The sequence below is a fragment of the Podarcis gaigeae genome, assembly GCF_964106915.1.
Source record: "Podarcis gaigeae genome assembly, chromosome: 15".
NCBI lineage: Eukaryota > Metazoa > Chordata > Lepidosauria > Squamata > Lacertidae > Podarcis > Podarcis gaigeae.
This window is the reverse complement of record NC_139692.1, coordinates 25,401,991-25,419,135: the sequence shown is the minus strand read 5'-3', so window position 1 is coordinate 25,419,135 and position 17,145 is coordinate 25,401,991. Positions and strand designations below refer to the sequence as shown.

The 17,145-nt window shown below is 47.9% G+C and overlaps 1 protein-coding gene across 6 annotated transcripts in view; it reads right to left on the bottom strand.

Moving 5' to 3' along the window:
• Window positions 1-17,145, bottom strand: part of IGSF9B (immunoglobulin superfamily member 9B) — a 117,962-nt gene that overhangs the window by 76,117 nt on the left and 24,700 nt on the right. For all 6 annotated transcript variants that reach the window (XR_014558319.1, XM_083714312.1, XM_083714313.1 and 3 more), the window contains exon 2: window positions 2,617-2,814. Coding sequence is in view for 5 of the 6 variants with exons in the window: in XM_083714312.1 (XP_083570438.1) it covers window positions 2,617-2,814 (198 nt within the window). In the remaining variant the exon portion in view is untranslated. The remainder of the gene's footprint in view (window positions 1-2,616; window positions 2,815-17,145) is intronic.

Here is a 17,145-nt window from a genome sequence, read left to right as displayed (position 1 = left end):
GAGAGAGAGAGAGAGAAGACAAAGCAAATGCATCTGGTTTCCAGTCTTCTCTGAGGCCAGAGAGAAGCTTGTGGGGATTAAAATATCATCACTGAAAGCTGTTCCCTCTTCCCCTTCCCTTTTCAAGAAAGAGCCTGTGTATTCAGGGTCAGGCAATCCCTCACGAAGCAAGCAAACCAGGTAACAGAGAAGGGAAGAGGAGAATGAGGAGGACTAGACTGAGAGGCACAGAATGGAGCCCTCCTCAAAACCCACCCTGCTCACATAGCCCCTGTTTAATCCTTTCATCCTTGCCTACAGTTGAAAGGAGACCTGAGTGAAGAGCAACTCTGCTTTCTGACGTGCATCCCTCAACCCCATCTTCACAAACCCTCCAACTCCCTCCCACTGCCAGAATTGAAAACTCCTTGCGTTCAGAGACCTGCAAACCCATTGGGCATCCCCTCCCCACATTTCAAGTACTATTAGGGAAAAGGAGAAGAGAAAACATCTCTCCACCCACTCTCTCCATGCCACTCAGGACTGCATATGCTTCTGCAATGTCCCTCCTTATCCACCTGGATTCTCACACATCTGGAGTTTGCGAGAGATATGCACTCGGACCATAGCCTTGGGAAAGGGCCACAGCTCAGTGGCATGTGCCTTGTGTTTCACAGGTCCCAGGTTTTGATCCCAAGCATCCCCAGATAGGACTGGGAAAGACTAGGTTCCTGTAGTCATGGAGAGTTACTGTCAGCGTAGACAAGGGGAAACCAACCCGGTGCTCCCTAATGCAGCTGGACTACAACTCCCACTTCTTCACACAGTGCCTAGATAAACTATGGAATTTGCTTCCACAGTGCAGCCCCCAAGCTCAAACTCACGGTTGGAGGCAAGTGTTATTTCGGACAGGAAAGGGAGAAGCAAGCTCCCTGAAGCTGCTCCTCCTCTAGCTGATTAATAGAGCCAGGCTAGTCTTTCCCATGCTTTGGCGTTTGTGCTGGAAAGTAAGGGGAGCAGCCTCCCAGAGGCCTTTGTCCTCTGGTTGATGGCAGAGGCCAGTGTGTTGCTGTTTCTTTTTTTCCCCTTCAGGTGCCCTCTTGGTGTGATCTAGCAGCTGAGCTCTTCTTAGAGTCCAAGGGCAGAGACAGATAGACAGAGAGCGCCCAACTGACACCCAGCATTGGATTCGGCTAGATTTTGGGAGGTATGGGCTGCACAAATGATGCCCGAACTACTGCAGCAGCAGCAAATGCATCTGCTCTCCAAAGCTGCCACTCAAGTGCAGGGAAAACTGCACAGCTTCAAGAGGTGACTTAATAGGCTAGTTCGCATTCCTGAATGGTGCCAGGGGCACTCCTGGCTGCTTGTGGCCACAGCAAACATTCAGCTAGACAAGTGGGAGAGGCAGGTGCCTGCAGCAGAGGCAGGGCCATGCGAGCCACTCTCTTCCATCCCTTACCCTGCCTTCTTCTACATTTGCTTTTCAAAGTTTTCAACTGTACATAAGCTCTCAGAAATTCAAAGGACAGTCCAGTAAGCACAGGAGTCCTCCAGCATTTACCAGGCATCTTCATCTTTGGAGCTATCCTGAGATGGCCCTGGAGTCAAGCCCTCTGGGCCACGCAGAAGCTGGGGACAAGGACATGCCAAGGTAGGCCATGTCCCTCCACAATGTCAGCTCTCATTCTCTTCTCCCCGGCTCTCCCCAAACGCATCCGTCCAAAGAGGTTTAGCACATGAGCGTGCGAGCGAGTTGCAGCAGCAGCAGCAGCAGCTCCCCCTTCCGAGGATGTCACATGAGGTTTCCAGCACAGGGACCCCGAAAGCATCACTCAGGGCTCTCTGCTGCCACTGGAAAGCCAAGGCAACAGGCACGGGAGCAGCAGCAGATGCCCTCCTTTTCGCTGCCTCGGCTTCTCTTGGTCCCGACAGCCCAGCTGGCTTCTCTCTGCCGCTGCTTAATTAAAACCAACCAGGCGGAAATGATGGAATAAAAAAAGGGGGAAAGAGAGAAAGAACTTCCTGAAAAAGAAGAGGGAGGTGGTGGTGGTGGTGGAGGAGGAGGCAAAACGAGTCTGGCCTGATCTCTGTATTTAACCAGCCAGCCCAAATTGAACCAAGGGTAAAGACAGATGCAGCGGTTTACTTGTGGCAGAGGTCACTTTGAAAAGCATCTTATCTCCCCAGTCATGAACACAAGATACGAGTTTTTCTGTGCAACTACAAGTTCTGGGGTGGGAAAGATACAAGAAATGATTCTGCAGGTTTCGAATCTATAGACCCTGCAGATTAGGAGCTTACAGAACAGCTGCCTGTAAGGGGGGGGGGGGAGGCCACAGTGGTAAGCACCTATTGGCTAGCAACTGTGATTTACAAGAATCCCTTCAGCCTGGTGTGTTTTTTACAAGTGTATTATGCAACATGTCGTTAATTTGCAACAAAAGTAGTGCATTACTGGTGGATTTATATTAGATGAAGCATGCATAATCCTGCTTAATAGGTGGTTCCCTTTTTCATGCTTGTCTTTTAAAAAACAAAACCCTATGCAAATAATAGAACCCATTCAAGTTTTTAGTGTAGATGAGAAAAATTCTTCCATGGTTTTTATTACAGTGGGGTAAAAAGAAGACTCACCGGCATATTCTGGGTCCACATGGGGAGGGTAGAACCCAAATTTGATGAAGATGGGGATAGGCACTCCAAACTTGAACCACTCCACCACATAAGGAGGGGGCTGGCCGGTCAGTGGGTGGATTACGTCGCATCCCAGGATCACACTCTCACCAGCACGAGCTGTCACAAACTCGGGTTCCTCCCTTAAGCCGTGGGCACCTAGAGAAAAAGAAGAAGGAAAGGGAGAGGAGGAATCAGTGGGGCTGCTTCCCAATTGCTGGTTTGGCAAGGGCCAGTGATTCTTATTTTCAGTAGGAACAACATTTTAAGCTCAGCAAGCTTCAAATGGCCAGTGACATTGGCTGCACTTACTCACTCGCACTCTGCACTTGCCAAGCCGCAGGCCAGAGGACTCCTTAACCATAGGCAGTTTTAGGGGAGCACAACTAGTTCGTGTGCACTTGGCACCATGCTGCAGGGGGCGCCACAACGATGCTGTAGAATGTAGCGAGAGAGGCTGGGGGCAAGTTTTAGTGTCGCACAAAGTGCCACTGAAATTCGAGAGCCCAAGGTCCATCACTGCCTTAATGCCCTCTTCCTGGGCAGAAACAGAACAGAGGTTTTGGTGGAAGGCTCCCCACCTCAATCAAAAAACACCACAGTAGATTTTATTGTTTCTAGCCAATGGCCATCACAATCCCCACCCGTGCTATATACTTGAAGCATCATCATACCACTTTAAGCAGTCATTACTTCCCACAGAGAATCCTGGGAACAGAAGTTGGCAGATGTTAGGTGATCCCCTTATTCCCCTCCCAGAGCTACAATTACCAGAGTGGTTTAGCAACCAATCCCTCTTCAGAGGGAACTCTTGAAATTGTAGCTCCATAGAGGGGGGGCGGTGTCTCCTAACAGCTCTTGGCAGCCTTAATAAACTGCATTTCCCAGGATTCTTGGGGGGAAACTATGGCTGTTTAAAGTGGTAGGATATTGGGGTTTAAAAAATTCATAATCAAATGTGTTTAGTACAACTTTGGCTTTGCAACACAGTGCCTAGGAAGAGAAGAAACATGTCTGTACTTTCCCCATGATGCGAGGAGTTTTGTTGTATGAGGCATTCTCTTTTGGGGGTCAGCACACCACTACCAAGAATCCACATTCTGAGGGTTTCAAGCAGGGATCTCTCCCAACTCTGCATTGAAGCGTGTTGGACTAGATGATCCTTGGGAGTCACTTCCAAATTGCAAATCTACTATTCTGTGAACCTGGGGGCCTTTTGCATGCAAAGCACATGTTTTATCAGAAAGCAATGGGCCCTCCCCTTATATCCATCAGGAGGGGACATACACACAACTGGCTGCAAATTTAATCTTGAGAAATACCATTGTATTCCTTATCAAGGTCAACACCAAACTTGTGCTCAGAATGCTCTGCGCCTTTTGCATCATCTCGGTCCACTTTGCTCTTGACAGCCAAGCAATGGGGGACAGGCTCCCAGGATGAAAGGGTGGGTCAAGCAGAGGGCATAGGAAAGGGGAGAGATCACAAAAAATAGGCATCTCTGCAAAAGGCTCCAAGATAAAGCTGACTGCTGAGGATAGAAAAGCAGGAAGTAGAAAGAAAAAAAAACTGGGAAGAGGAGAGACACCTGTGTGTTCAAAGGAATATACACTTGTTTGTGCAAAAGGCTGTTCTATAAAGGTAGCAAGATGAGAATTCTGCTCTGGACCCCCCTGCTCAACGCGCATAGGCAGGCATCCTCTAAATGCCCCCTGCCTGGAGGGGATTTACCCTGAGCAGACAAAGGCAGAGTCAGGCAGTTGCCAAGTCAGCCTCCCAGCATCACTCCAAGGTGACCTTCCCGTAGGGGCTTCTCACAACCACCACCAGAGAAGCCTCTCTGCCTCTCATTTCAGAGAACAGAAAGGAGGAGGGGAGAACTGGGAAGAACCACATGGGTTTTGGTGTGTTTCTTTGCAGGGGTGGGGCGTGAGATTTTTATTTTAGCATCTTTGCATCGCCTAGGAATACCTGCAGGGAATTTCTCCCCTCCCTGTAGCAGGAGCAGCATCCATTCATAAACCAATTTGCCTTTGCAGCCAATCACCAGCAAAGCGCTCCAAAAAATCCCTGGAACGGGCCTTTGATGGGGAAACCGCTGACGCAGCCTGGGCTGCAGTACAAGCAGTGACAGCATTGTTAAAATAGAAACACGGTGGATTACAGCGGCTGCTACACCCAGGGAGACAGGGAGAGAGAGAGGCCAGCATCCATTACACACACCTGGTGCCTTCCTCATGTGCACCCTAACTGCAACCGGAGAATCACACCTCCATCCAACCCATAAGCCAGAATCCAGATTCAAATGCACACACACACTTATAGACCCAAATCCCACCTGAACATGCAGAACATCAGAAGGTCAACTCAAATCTGCATCACCGTCTGTAGCCCCAGAGAGACAATCCTGAACCAATGAGCCAACTTGCTAAAAAAACCAGCCATCCCATACCCTGGCTAAAGACTCAGCTGTAATCAAGCAGCATCAGATTTGCAACTCAAATCCTGCAAAAGGGAGAGGCGTATCTGCACCACTGTCTCTGCCACCTGTACCTGCACCCAACCCTAGACCGCAATGCTAATCTTTGGCCCTTTAAACCCACAACCAGTTCCCACATGGGACCCCAAGATGTGGCAGGCTGCTGACCTCTGACATGCTGTAGGAAGGCACTGCCTCACACAACTGAGAGCACATCACACAAGGGGAAGACCACAGGTCTACCAGGGCTGGCCCCATTATGGCTCAGGCGGCATATTGGAAAGGGTGATGGATCATAGGCACCAGCCTCCTCCACCTGCAAGGCTGGCGCATCCACTACCATCACTGCTCTGGATCCAACTGACTGGCCAGCCAACCATTCCCAGCTTGCCAGACCTGTCCTCTGCAAAAACAGACTTGAACAATAAGTGGGAGGGAAAATAGCTCTTTGCTGTCATTGCAGCAAAGCAGCGGTGCAGGTGCTCTCTGGAAGGAATTTGCCCACAATGCCTCACTCTGAGGAAGAAGCAAACCAATGTGTAACAAGGAAATGCCCATAGAAACCTGTGATTAAAATAAAAATACTCATGCTTCTAATATTGGATAGCTTTGGATGGTTTTGTGTCTCATTTGTAGAAAATATATACTTTTTTGTGCATTCTGCAATCCCTTCCTCAGAGTGCAACGTTCAGGTGGCCAGGACCACCACTAGGGGACATGGCATGGCTGGCACACAGGTCTGTGCAAACTTGAAACGTACCATGTCTCCCCAATGTTACTGGTCTACAGGGTCTGACTCAATCACTCTTGTTCTCTCATTCACACATGGTAAAGCTGTGTGAGAAAGGCTCTCAGTTCAGTTCCCAGGCTAATCCCACCTTCAGGGAAACAGCGCCCACACAGCTGTTAGCTCAGTGGTAAAGCAGAACATTGCATGCAGAACGTCCCAGTTTCAATCCCCAGCAGAGGAAAGACTTCTGTGTCAAACCCTGGACAGCTGCTGCCAGACCGTGTGGACAATACTGGGGCTAGATGGACCAGTTTTGTACTATTTCCCCCCCACCCCCGCAAGGTGGTATGCAGAGTTCTCTCTCCCTCCTCATTTAACCCCTACAACAACCCTCTGAGGTAGGTGAGGCTGAGAAGCAGTTGCTGCCCCAAAATCTCCCAGCGAGCCCCATGGCCGAACGGGGGATTCGAACCCTGCTCTCCCAGGCCCTGTTCCAACACTCTAACCAAAACACCACGCTGGTGTGCCTTTGCTCTCAGGCTTTAAAAGAGGGGATTAGATGGATGATATGTCTGTAATCCACACTGATAAAACAGATCCTCAAGGTTCATAACCCTGTTACCTCTGCATGTCAGTACAGTAGCTGTACAAACAGCAGGAATAAGTACTGACTGCAAGCTCTGCTTGTCTGCTTCCTGGAATCGTCAGATTGGTCACTGTAGAAAGCAGCAGACTGGTCTGGTTCTGTGGGACTCTTTCTGCGTTTGAGGAGCAGAGGAAGCTGCCTTGTGCAGACAGAGGCTGCTGGCCCAACCAGTCCAGCCTATTCTGCATTAATTGACAGTGTCTCTCCGGGGTTTGGGTCTTTTTCCAGGTGAGAGTCTTTCGTCAAGGATGGAACCAGGGGACTTTCGCATGCAAAGGCTGTGCTCTGCCACTCGGCCAGGCTCCTTCCACCAACGCAGGGGGATGAGGGTCACTTAACAGCCTATGTCTCACTGGTCTAACCAGGCAGCCAACCATCCTGGTCTGCTGTTGCGTAACCGGTGTCAGGATCTGCAAAGCCAGTAAATCGCAGCATTTATTTTTAGAGCCCTAACTGCCAACACTGTGAAAAATCACAGCTTCCTTATTAGAGGAGAAACATTTTTAAAAATAAAAAATAAACAGTAGGGTTATGTCAAACCTGTGCCTTTATTTCCACAGAGCCTTCCTGGTCCACCCCCTACATAGCCTCAGATATCCACAGAAACCCTCCAGCATGCTTTGAACCTACATGGGTGTTTTTTTAAATTACTTGTGCATTTCTGTGCATTGCACACACACACTCACACACCACTTTTTTCTTTCTCCACATTGGCTTGCATGCACAACATTTTGTACATCCAGAGAGCTCAGTGTTTCATGCAACATATTTTGTTCCACCTGCTACCTGCTCCAGCTCTGCCTCAGAACCTCCAGATTATGACAAATGTTGCTCCTCCCCTGCTTCTGCTCCCCCTCCCCCCTCCCCCCAGTCCAGTCTGAGTTGGGGGGAGATTTTGGCATTTTTTGAATAAAAGATGTTGGTCACTCTCTAACCAACTGACACCACACGAGGTCCAGTTGTTAAGGTGCAGGCGCAGAAAAGGGAAAGGGTACAGTGGGTGTCATGGAATAAGAGTATAGTGGTACCTTGGTTTAAGAACAGCTTAGTTTATGAACAACTTGGATTAAGAACGCTGCAGTGTTTTGGTTTGTGAACTTTGCCATGGAAGCAGAACATGTTCCACTTCCTGTTGAGTGTGTTCCATTTGTAAATTGAGTCCCCCACTGCTATTGGAAAGCACGCCTTGGTTTAAGAACGCTTTGGTTTAAGAACGGACTTCCGGAACAGATTAAGTTCGTAAACCAAGGTACCACTGTATTGTGATTTGAATCCATAAGGACTAGAATCTTACTTTGAAATTGGGTGGGAAGGGAACCAGCTTATATTTACAGGAAGGTAAATTATTTGCCTCTATATTCTGCAGTGCTACCAAAATTCAGCATGCGCCTGGCCCTGATTACAGATTCTAATGTCCCTTTTAATAAGCACTTAAAACAAAAGCACTGAACATCAGTACAACACGGAACATTAGCAATAATGGCATGGCCATCCATTAACACTTCATTAACAAAAGCCTGCCTGGTCACTCTCTTGGGGTTGGCAGCTGAAGACTATCTCAACTGGATTCAAATTAAACTGCAGACTTAGTTTATATCACTAGAATCACTTATATAGGGCAAGCTACTGCAGGAAGAGCAAGAAAAAAGCTTGGCGATTAGAAATAAGGGCTACTGGGAAAGTGAGATGCTTTGAAACAAAGAAAAGGTATTTTGCTAAAATAAAAGACCTCCAAGCATTATTATTTTCTTGCCTCCTTTTGAGGAAGAGCGCAAGAGTTAACCAAACACATTGCTTTTTGCAAAGGAAAGGAAAACCCGGCACAGCAGCTGGTGCAGCCTGGTGATGTCATTTCTCATCAGTACTGTCAAATGAAGCTTGACTGTCTGTAGAGAGGGACGGGGTCCTCCATCTAGAGATTAATATCTATAGAAAGAGAGAGGCACACCAGGGCATTAAACCTGAAGCAAGACCTTCGTTCCGCTTGGGAGCCTCCTTCTCCTCCCTGCCATCCCAGCTGGGTGGAATGCAGGCTGTAGTGACCCCCCCCCCCACCAAAGGCAAGGGCATTGCATTCCGTGGATATTCAGGGATGCTCTTAACTGTCTAAAAATTGACCAAGAGGTAGATGGGCAAATTGACACAGGTGGAACTAGTTGTGTGGATTGGGGGTCTCTTTTCCAAACCATTAACCCCCACCCCACTCCAAATATTGAATGTTGAGGGAGGGAGAGAAACAAGAAGCTTCATCCCAACAGAGAGGTCCTATTCCTCACTCCCAAACCCCATTTTTAAAAAAACCCTTACATTTTGCACACTCTAGAAATGGGTGTCCCTGTCAGAGAAGACCCATGTGTCAACTGTCAAGGGTTAGGTTTTCCCCCCTTACTACAACAGCACAAACCCCTCACCTCGCACGCTGCCCTGTATGCACAGCCAACAACCATTCACTTCTATTTATGAAATTAAAGGGGTGCAGGGAGTGGGGTACTAAATCTGCCCCTCCCAGGGGACCCAGCCTTTGAAAGTAAACAAGCCAGATCTGAATAACCAGAATCCTTAAGTTGTGCCCTCCCACCCTCTCTCTCTCTCTCACTCTTTCTCTCTCACACATACACACACCCTTATCTATATCTATGACTGGATGTGTGGAACTGGCTTCCATTTACACTGAAGAGTCAGTCATCCCAGGGCTAAACCTCAGCACAAAAGAACTACAGGCTTGCCTCGCTCCCTTCTCTCTCTCTCTCTCTCTGATTCTCTCTCTCTCTCTGCATGAAAGCAGGACAGGACCACTGCCTCCTCCAGCGAGGCATCTTCAGAAAAAGAAGTTGAGCGGGAAGAGGAAGATAAAAGCTCCCCCCCTCCCCTTGCCAGCTTCTGCGCTCTGCTCTGCAGGGCTGGTGCTGATTGGCCCAGAATGACATCACTGTTTTTTCCACAGCAGGAATCTAGTACGCCGGCAAATCTATTTTTGGCACCCAGGAGATAGAGGCATTAACCAGCAAGTGGCCCCAGCGGGGCCCCAGCTGGGCTTACGACGAAAGTCTCTCGGGGACCCGGGTGGGACAGGTGGCCTCGGTGCTGCAGGTTGCAAAAACCGGATAGCTGGAGAAGCCACAGCACTGCACAAACACCAGCACAAGCCATGGGAAGATAATAGAGATATGCATACGTGGATGTTATCAGGAGGGAACAAGCATGCGGGGAAGGAGAGAGGGAGAAAGCTGTGTGGCATTTAAATGCAGATTGCACCGCATCAATTGCAAAGGGTGGGCTGACGCTACTCTTGTGTGATCAACTTGGGGTTCACTCTTTTTTTTTACTAGAATCCCCCAATGACCCCCATCCAGAGCCTGATGCAAAACAGTGGCTCAGAAGCAATGGGGGGGGCATGCACTCAGAATAAAGGGTGCCTGCTGAATACATCTTCGGCCAGAATTTTTCCCCAGTACCAGAACCAAGCTGAATGTCCTTCCACAAACACCCCAAAACCCTCTCCTGGTCTCCACTCAAGCTAGCTTTCTTTCAGTAGCCTAAGTTAAAGGGAAGGGAAGCCTTGTTCTTTTCTTTTCTTTTTTGACAATATAATCCTATATTTGTCTACTCAGAGGGAAGCCCCACTGAGTCCAATGGGACATCCTCCCGAGTAAGTGGGTTTAAACATACAGCCTTGTTTTTTTCCTATTGTCAAAATGTCTAGAAGTTGAGAAAGACCTGCAGCTGCGAATGGGTCGGAAGTCTTATCAGGAGATTTCGGATATTCCCTGGTCTATAGGGCTGTAGAGTAAATGGTGGAATCGCTCACCTATCAGCTGCCCCTCCCCTCTTTTCTTTTAAGGCAACCCTATGCTTTAAAATAAAGGGGATGCGTGAGTGAGAGAGATCCTTCTCAATTTCAAAGACTGATGGCAGCTCCCTGCTGCCTCCTCTCCATCCCCCAAAAGAAGCCTACAGAAAGCATCTACTGCTGGAACCTCCTCTCCCACCCTCCATGCAATGGCTGACCTCCCCCAATACGCATAGGCACACACCAATTGCACACGCTTTGTTCGCACCTTGATGCGCCTCATTATCACTGCATTTCAAATCTGACTGAGGCTTTCGCAACCTGTCAGCAGACAAGAAGACTTCAGCTCCTTCCCTCCCCTCTCGCCCTCCCCACCACCTCAGAAAACCTCCACGGATGTGCAAAAAGAGCAGGAACGTGCCACCTCTCCCCCCCACACACAATATCTGAGGGAGGGTTGAGGGAGGAAGAAGAGGGGGAACTTTTATTGCTGTCAAGCATGCATGCATGCTATTGCAAAGCACATGCAAGCACCTCTGGAACTCGGAGCCCTGAGCAATGCCTCCCAAAAGGGACAGGGTCTGCTTTTCAGACACAGGAGCTGCTGCAACAGATCCTGGGCAGAAACTAGCTGAAGCCCAGAAGCCTTTCACATCTTGTTTTACAGTGCAGACTCTGGCTGCATTCGCATTGCACCTTTTGCATGACTCTCTCCTAGGTGTTACATGCTTTCACACAACGTAAAACATACTTCTGGGATTCTAGTGGAATACAGTGCAAGGCGAGGGCTCATTTCTGTGTTATATCTTTCTTTCTTTTTTGCAAATAATGCGGAAAGGAGTGCTAAACTTGTACTATATTTCACTATAGTTCCGGAAGGGGCTTATATATATCATGTGCGAGCTCAAATAGAATTATACCTAGAAATTAACTGTTAGGGAAATACCATGCAAATAGAATAAACTGCCATGTGAATGCAGCCTCCGTGTATTTAAGAATCCATTTAAATAAGGCAGGAGTTAAGAACCTGAGGCTCTGGGGCTAAATACGGCCTGCAGTCCTCTCTATCTGGTACCAGAAACTCTCCAGACCTCACTGCCACTCTCTCCAAGCCACTAGCCTTGCGAGGGCTACTTCACACCTTAAACCTTTTTGGCTGGTTGGAATGTGTCCCTGGACAATAAAACCTCTTGCTCATCTGAACGGGGAATAAACAAAGGTGTATGTGGGGGGAAACAAAGGTTAAGTTTACATTAGATACCCTGCCCACTTTTGCCTCTGGCCCCACCCCCAGTATATGGAATGGCTCAGTGGGTAAAGCATGAGACTCCAACTCAGGGTTATGGGTTCAAGTCGCACATTTGGTAAAGATTCTTGCATTGCGTGGGGTTGGACTAGATGACCCTCGTGGTCCCTTCCACCTCTACAGTTCTATGATTCAATATGGCCCTCCAGCTGAAAAAGGTTCCTTATGATCTTATTCCCAAACCTCTGCCATTTAACATTAACCATCCACAAGTTCTGCAGCTTGATCCATAGTTTTAGAGTCTCCATCTTTATCTCTCTACAATGTTTTTAATTTCCCTGGGGATTTGGCAGTGCAATTCCTCTAAATCAATTAATTCAAGTACCTTCTCTGCAATATCTACTTTGCAGCCGTCACCCATTTCCGGAGAGCACCTTTATATTTTGCCCCAAACTTGACCCTCGATTTGACAGCTTGTGGCCAGAACCTTTTACACCTTTTCCTGATGTGTTTAAGACCAGGCTGCAACTTCTTTTGTTGTCCCAGGTTCATTTTCGCCTTGAGAATGAAACTAGAAGAAGTACTAGCAGGGGTACATTACAGGAAATGACCGTTTTGCAAGAGATCAAGGCACGTGTGACCACCAACCAAGCGCGCCCACCTTGCCCCCGCAATTGAAGGGGTTGGCACACCGCAGGGTGCATTCTACCTCCACTGTCAGAGGCAGTCTAGTTCTGAATACCAGTTGCTGGAAATGGCAGAAGGAGAGAGTGCTGCTGTGTTCATGCCCTGCTTGCAGGCTCCCCTTAGGAGCATCTAGTTTGGCCACTCTGAGAACACTATACTCAGTGAAGGGCAGAGACAAAAGGCAGAACATGGGAAAAGTGAAAATTTGAACTCATGTTGCATGTGGGATTACTGACTAGATAAAAGTAAAGGTAAAGGGACCCCTTACCATTAGGTCCAGTCATGGCCAACTCTGGCGTTGCGGCACTCATCTCGCTTTATTGGCCAAGGGAGCCGGCGTACAGCTTCCAGGTCATGTGGCCAGCATGACTAAGCCACTTCTGGCGAACCAGAGCAGCACACGGAAACGCCATTTAGCTTCCCCGCTGGAGTGGTACATATTTATCTACTTGCACTTTGACGTGGTTTCGAACCGCTAGGTTGGCAGGAGCAGGGACTGAGCAACGGGAGCTCACCCCGTCGCGAGGGTTCGAACCGCCGACCTTCTGATCGGCAAGTCCTAGGCTCTGTGGTTTAACCCACAGCGCCACCCGCGTCCCACTGGCTAGATACCAGTTCTGAAAAGACCAATGACTAGTCTCTTCTCTCTCTCTCTCTCTCTCTCTCATACACACGTGTGGCACAAAAGTCATTGTGAAAAGGGCTCCCTGAACAGGCAACGTTCCATTTCATTTTACAAAGGTTTATACCCTGCTTTTCAACTCTAAGATTTTCCAGATGGACTATTAAAACAACATTTAAAACAAGAATTCAGAACACTGAAACAATTGAAAAAGCAGAACATTAACAGCAGGTGTTGGAAATCATTTAAAAACAAATGCCAGAGAGGGCAGAAATTTATCAACAGTAGCATCTAGCAGGCTTGGGGCCAAAGAGATAACAAAGGCAGCATCAAGCAACTCTTTCTAGAGAAGACACCCTCATGGCTCATCGGCACCATCACTAAGGGCTGCAGAGCACATGTGGATTTTGGCAAGTAACGTATCCCATGGCCAAACTATTCTTCGGGAAAAGGGCAAGGCTGAAATTAAAATGTGCTCCAAGAGAAATCAGCCCAGTTTGTAGCACCTGTGAAAAAGGTAGATTCCATGCTTCTGTACACAATAGCATTTTAGAGCACATTCAAATCATATTCTGTCCCGTAAAGAATTCTGGGTGCCACTACCGAGAAGGCCCTCTGCCTGGTTCCCTGTTAACTTCACTTCTCACAGTGAGGGAACCACCAGATACTTTGCTATGAGCTCCTTGGAGGAAGTCCAGGTTGCATCCAAGGCAAGGCAAAAAGAATAAGCATTTGCTGGGTTATAGCCCCTTTCCAGACTCCTTGTTTAGGGTCTAACAAAGAAGCTTCTGCTGAAACTTCCATCAGTGATGGGAGGTTGGTCGGATGCTTGGAAGGAGAACAGTGCCCCAAGCTGCTTTTTTTCAGCACCTCACGAAGCCAGCTCCCTGCCCAGTCATTTTATGCAGCGTGGAAACTCGGAGCTGGTCCAAGTTGTCTCTGGTACAAAGCAATTGCGGCATCTCCCGAACGCACAGCTGGAGACCAGCCAGGAAACAGAGGACTTGATGCACCTTGGCACTGTCCCCGGTTCTCTTATCTCCCGGTCAGCACCAGGGCCACCTGCTCACCTGTAGGGCTTTGCAAATTCAGTTTAGTTTACAAGGCTCGAAGCAGAGCAAAGCAGACAGAGAAGGAAATGGGAAGCAGGCAGCGGAAGAGGCATAGAATCCCAGGGACCAGGGAAGTCATCCAGGTCCAACCCTCTGGCTCAATGCAGGGTCTGTAATGCTGGATGCCAGCACAGCATCCCTGGCAAATGGCTGCTAATCTAGTGGGCTACCGTCTGTGTGTGTGTGTGTATGTGTGTGTGTACTCAGAGTCCACTTTAGACCCAGACATGACCCTGGAACATGGCAGTCAATATGAACCTCTGGTTCGGGCAGGCAACATAAAAATACTAAGGACTAGCCCCTTGCCTAATCAGTCATTCAAGGATTTTGCTACTTATGCTTCAGACTCTAGCTTTCCTAGGTGAGCTCCCAGGTCTAGCCACCAAAACGTATTTTTGTATGCAATTTTGGCTAATATACACATTTTTGCAAGCAATTTACCCCAATAAAATGCATTTTTGCCATTTTCACAAAATATATGCATTTTTATGCACACTTTCAGTACATTTTTGTTGCTACAGAGAACTGATTTGCAAAATTCAGAGACATGGGAGTTTCGAAGGACAGTTGTGCCTCAATTTACCTATCAGTTTGAGAAATGTGAATTACTTGGTTTCTCAATAAAATGCAAAAAAAAGAAGAAAAAGAAGTTATCCTCTACCCGGTATGCAGAAGACCATGCAGAACATGAATGGAGCAGCCCTGTACAAGACTTCTGCTCCCCAAGACAGCCAGATGGCAACACAAGCAAGGTTCTCCCTGCCTTAAATACACTTCCCAACAAGCTGAGTGGTTCCTTTTCACAATCCATGCACATCCAGAGGTGGCACCAAAGCCACGCATGTATTCCATTGCATCAGTAGCTGTCAAAGCAGGTAGTCCTCAGTGAGGAGAGCCAGTGTGGTGTAGTGGTTAGCATGTCAGACAAGGATCTGGGAGACCAGGGTTTGAATCTCCACTTGAATCTCCACCTTGGGACCATTCGCTGCCTCTCAGACTAACGTACCTCACAGGATTATTACGGGGATTAAATGTACCACCTTACATGGAAGTAAGAAGTAAGAACAGATTTAAACCATCCCTCAACAAGCACAATCTGCATCTACTAAGCAGTCACATGAATACATTTAAGAGTTTGCTTGCTTTCCTCTTTCCTCCTCCTCCCTTCCTCCTTTTGTGTCATGGCTTGTTAGATTATAAACCTGAAGGCAAGTGGCTGTTTGAATTGGTTTTGGAAACCATTCTGAGAGCTTAAATACAACCATGGTAAGCTACCTTTCAATGAAGGATCATTTCCACATACCCGCTGAATGTCAAAGCAGCTCAAACTTGCAGCTGAGGCAAAAGAACAGAGGGTGGAAAGGTGCCAGAAGCCCCTTCCCCAAATTCGATTCAAGCTATGAAAAGAACCCGGAGATTAAACTGGAAACAGCATTTCTCAGGAAGCTGCCCAGGTAGACGACATCCGATTGATCTCCTGTCTCCGTTATCCTGAGCCAGCTTCCAGATCCCTCCATGCTAGTAGCATAATGTTTAGAAACAGCTCTCGACTAGACTGTGTTTCCTCGTGGGCCCTGCTGACAGGAAGGAAGCCGGTAATTCAATCTCCACACAATCCTTTAATGGTTTCTCAGCACACAATTTTTTTAAAAAAATAAATAAAAATGCATAACCACAGCAGCTCCAATAAAACTTGACAGCGAGCCAAGCCAAAGGCATGGGAATATGCCCAGCAACCTCCCTCCCTGAAAAGTCTCAGGTAAGAATATACTCCACTACTGGAGTAAACCTCAATGCCTCCTATTCCATGTCTTGGCCATGAGGACATTGGCTGCAATTACTTTGTAATGTACATACAATTAGGGTTTGGCAGCTTCCAGATTACCTGTTTATTGCTCATAGAACTGTGGAGTTGGAAGGAACACCAAGAGTCATCTAGTCCAGTGTTTCCCAACCTTGTGCCTCCAGCTGTTTTTGGACTACAATTCCCATCATCCCTTGCCACTGGTCTTGCTAGTCAAGGATGATGGGAGTTGTAGTTCAAAAACAGCTGGAGGCACAAGGTTGGGAAACACTGATCTAGTCCAACCCTCTGCAATGTAGGAATCTTTTGCCCAATGCGGGGCTCAAACTCACGATCCTGAGATTAAGAATCTCAATGTCTACCAACTGAGCTATCCCATGCAAGCTCTTTCCATGCTGGGTTTTCCTGCTGCGGAAAGGGCTGTTAAGTTCTCTGCCTTCTTACCGGGCTTTGGGAAGCTATCGTGAGATCTCAGATGGGGGGCAAGGTCGTGCTTATACATGCTTCGCCAACAGGCATGGGGGCCAGGAACGGAACCGCCCATATGAAATGGTTACCACCTGTATATGAGATTTCAGCTTTATGCGCAATCCCCAGAACGTAAGCCCCATGCAAGGTGTGAGTCATTTGTATTTGAAGGTTGCTTTCATATCACCTCTTCTCCAGGCTAAACATACACAACTCCCTCATGGTTCCTCATCAGATCTTTGATCATCTTGGTCACCCTCTTCTGCACAGCTTCCAGCTTGTCATTCTCAAACTGTGGTGCCCAGAACTGGTCACAGAACTCTAGGTGGGAGTCAGACCAAGGCAGAATAGAGCATTGCTATTACTTCCCTTGAGGACGCAGGTGGCGCTGTGGGTTAAACCACAGAGCCTAGGACTTGCTGATCAGAAGGTTGGTGGTTCGAATCCCTGTGACGGAGTGAGCTCCCGTTGCTCAGTCCCAGCTCCTGCCAACCTAGCAGTTCGAAAGCACGTCAAAGTACAAGTAGATAAAAAGGTACCGCTCCAGCAGGAAGGTAAATGGCATTTCCGTGTGCTGCTCTGGTTTGCCGAAAGCAATTTAGTCATGCTGGCCACATGACCCAGAAGCTGTACGCCGGCTCCCTTGGCCAATAAAGCGAGATGAGCGCCGCAACCCCAGAGTCGGCCACGACTGGACCTAATGGTCATGGGGTCCTTTTACCTTTACCTATTACTTCCCTTGATCAGCACACTATACTTTTGTTGATGCAGCCTAGAATTGCAGTTAATCATTTTGTTAACTTTGGTCCAGTTCTCCAATCTGATCATCCATCCAAACTGTTTGCAGGGAGATTAGATGACATTGGCTATTTAACAAGCATTCATTTTGATTTGTTTGTGGGGAAG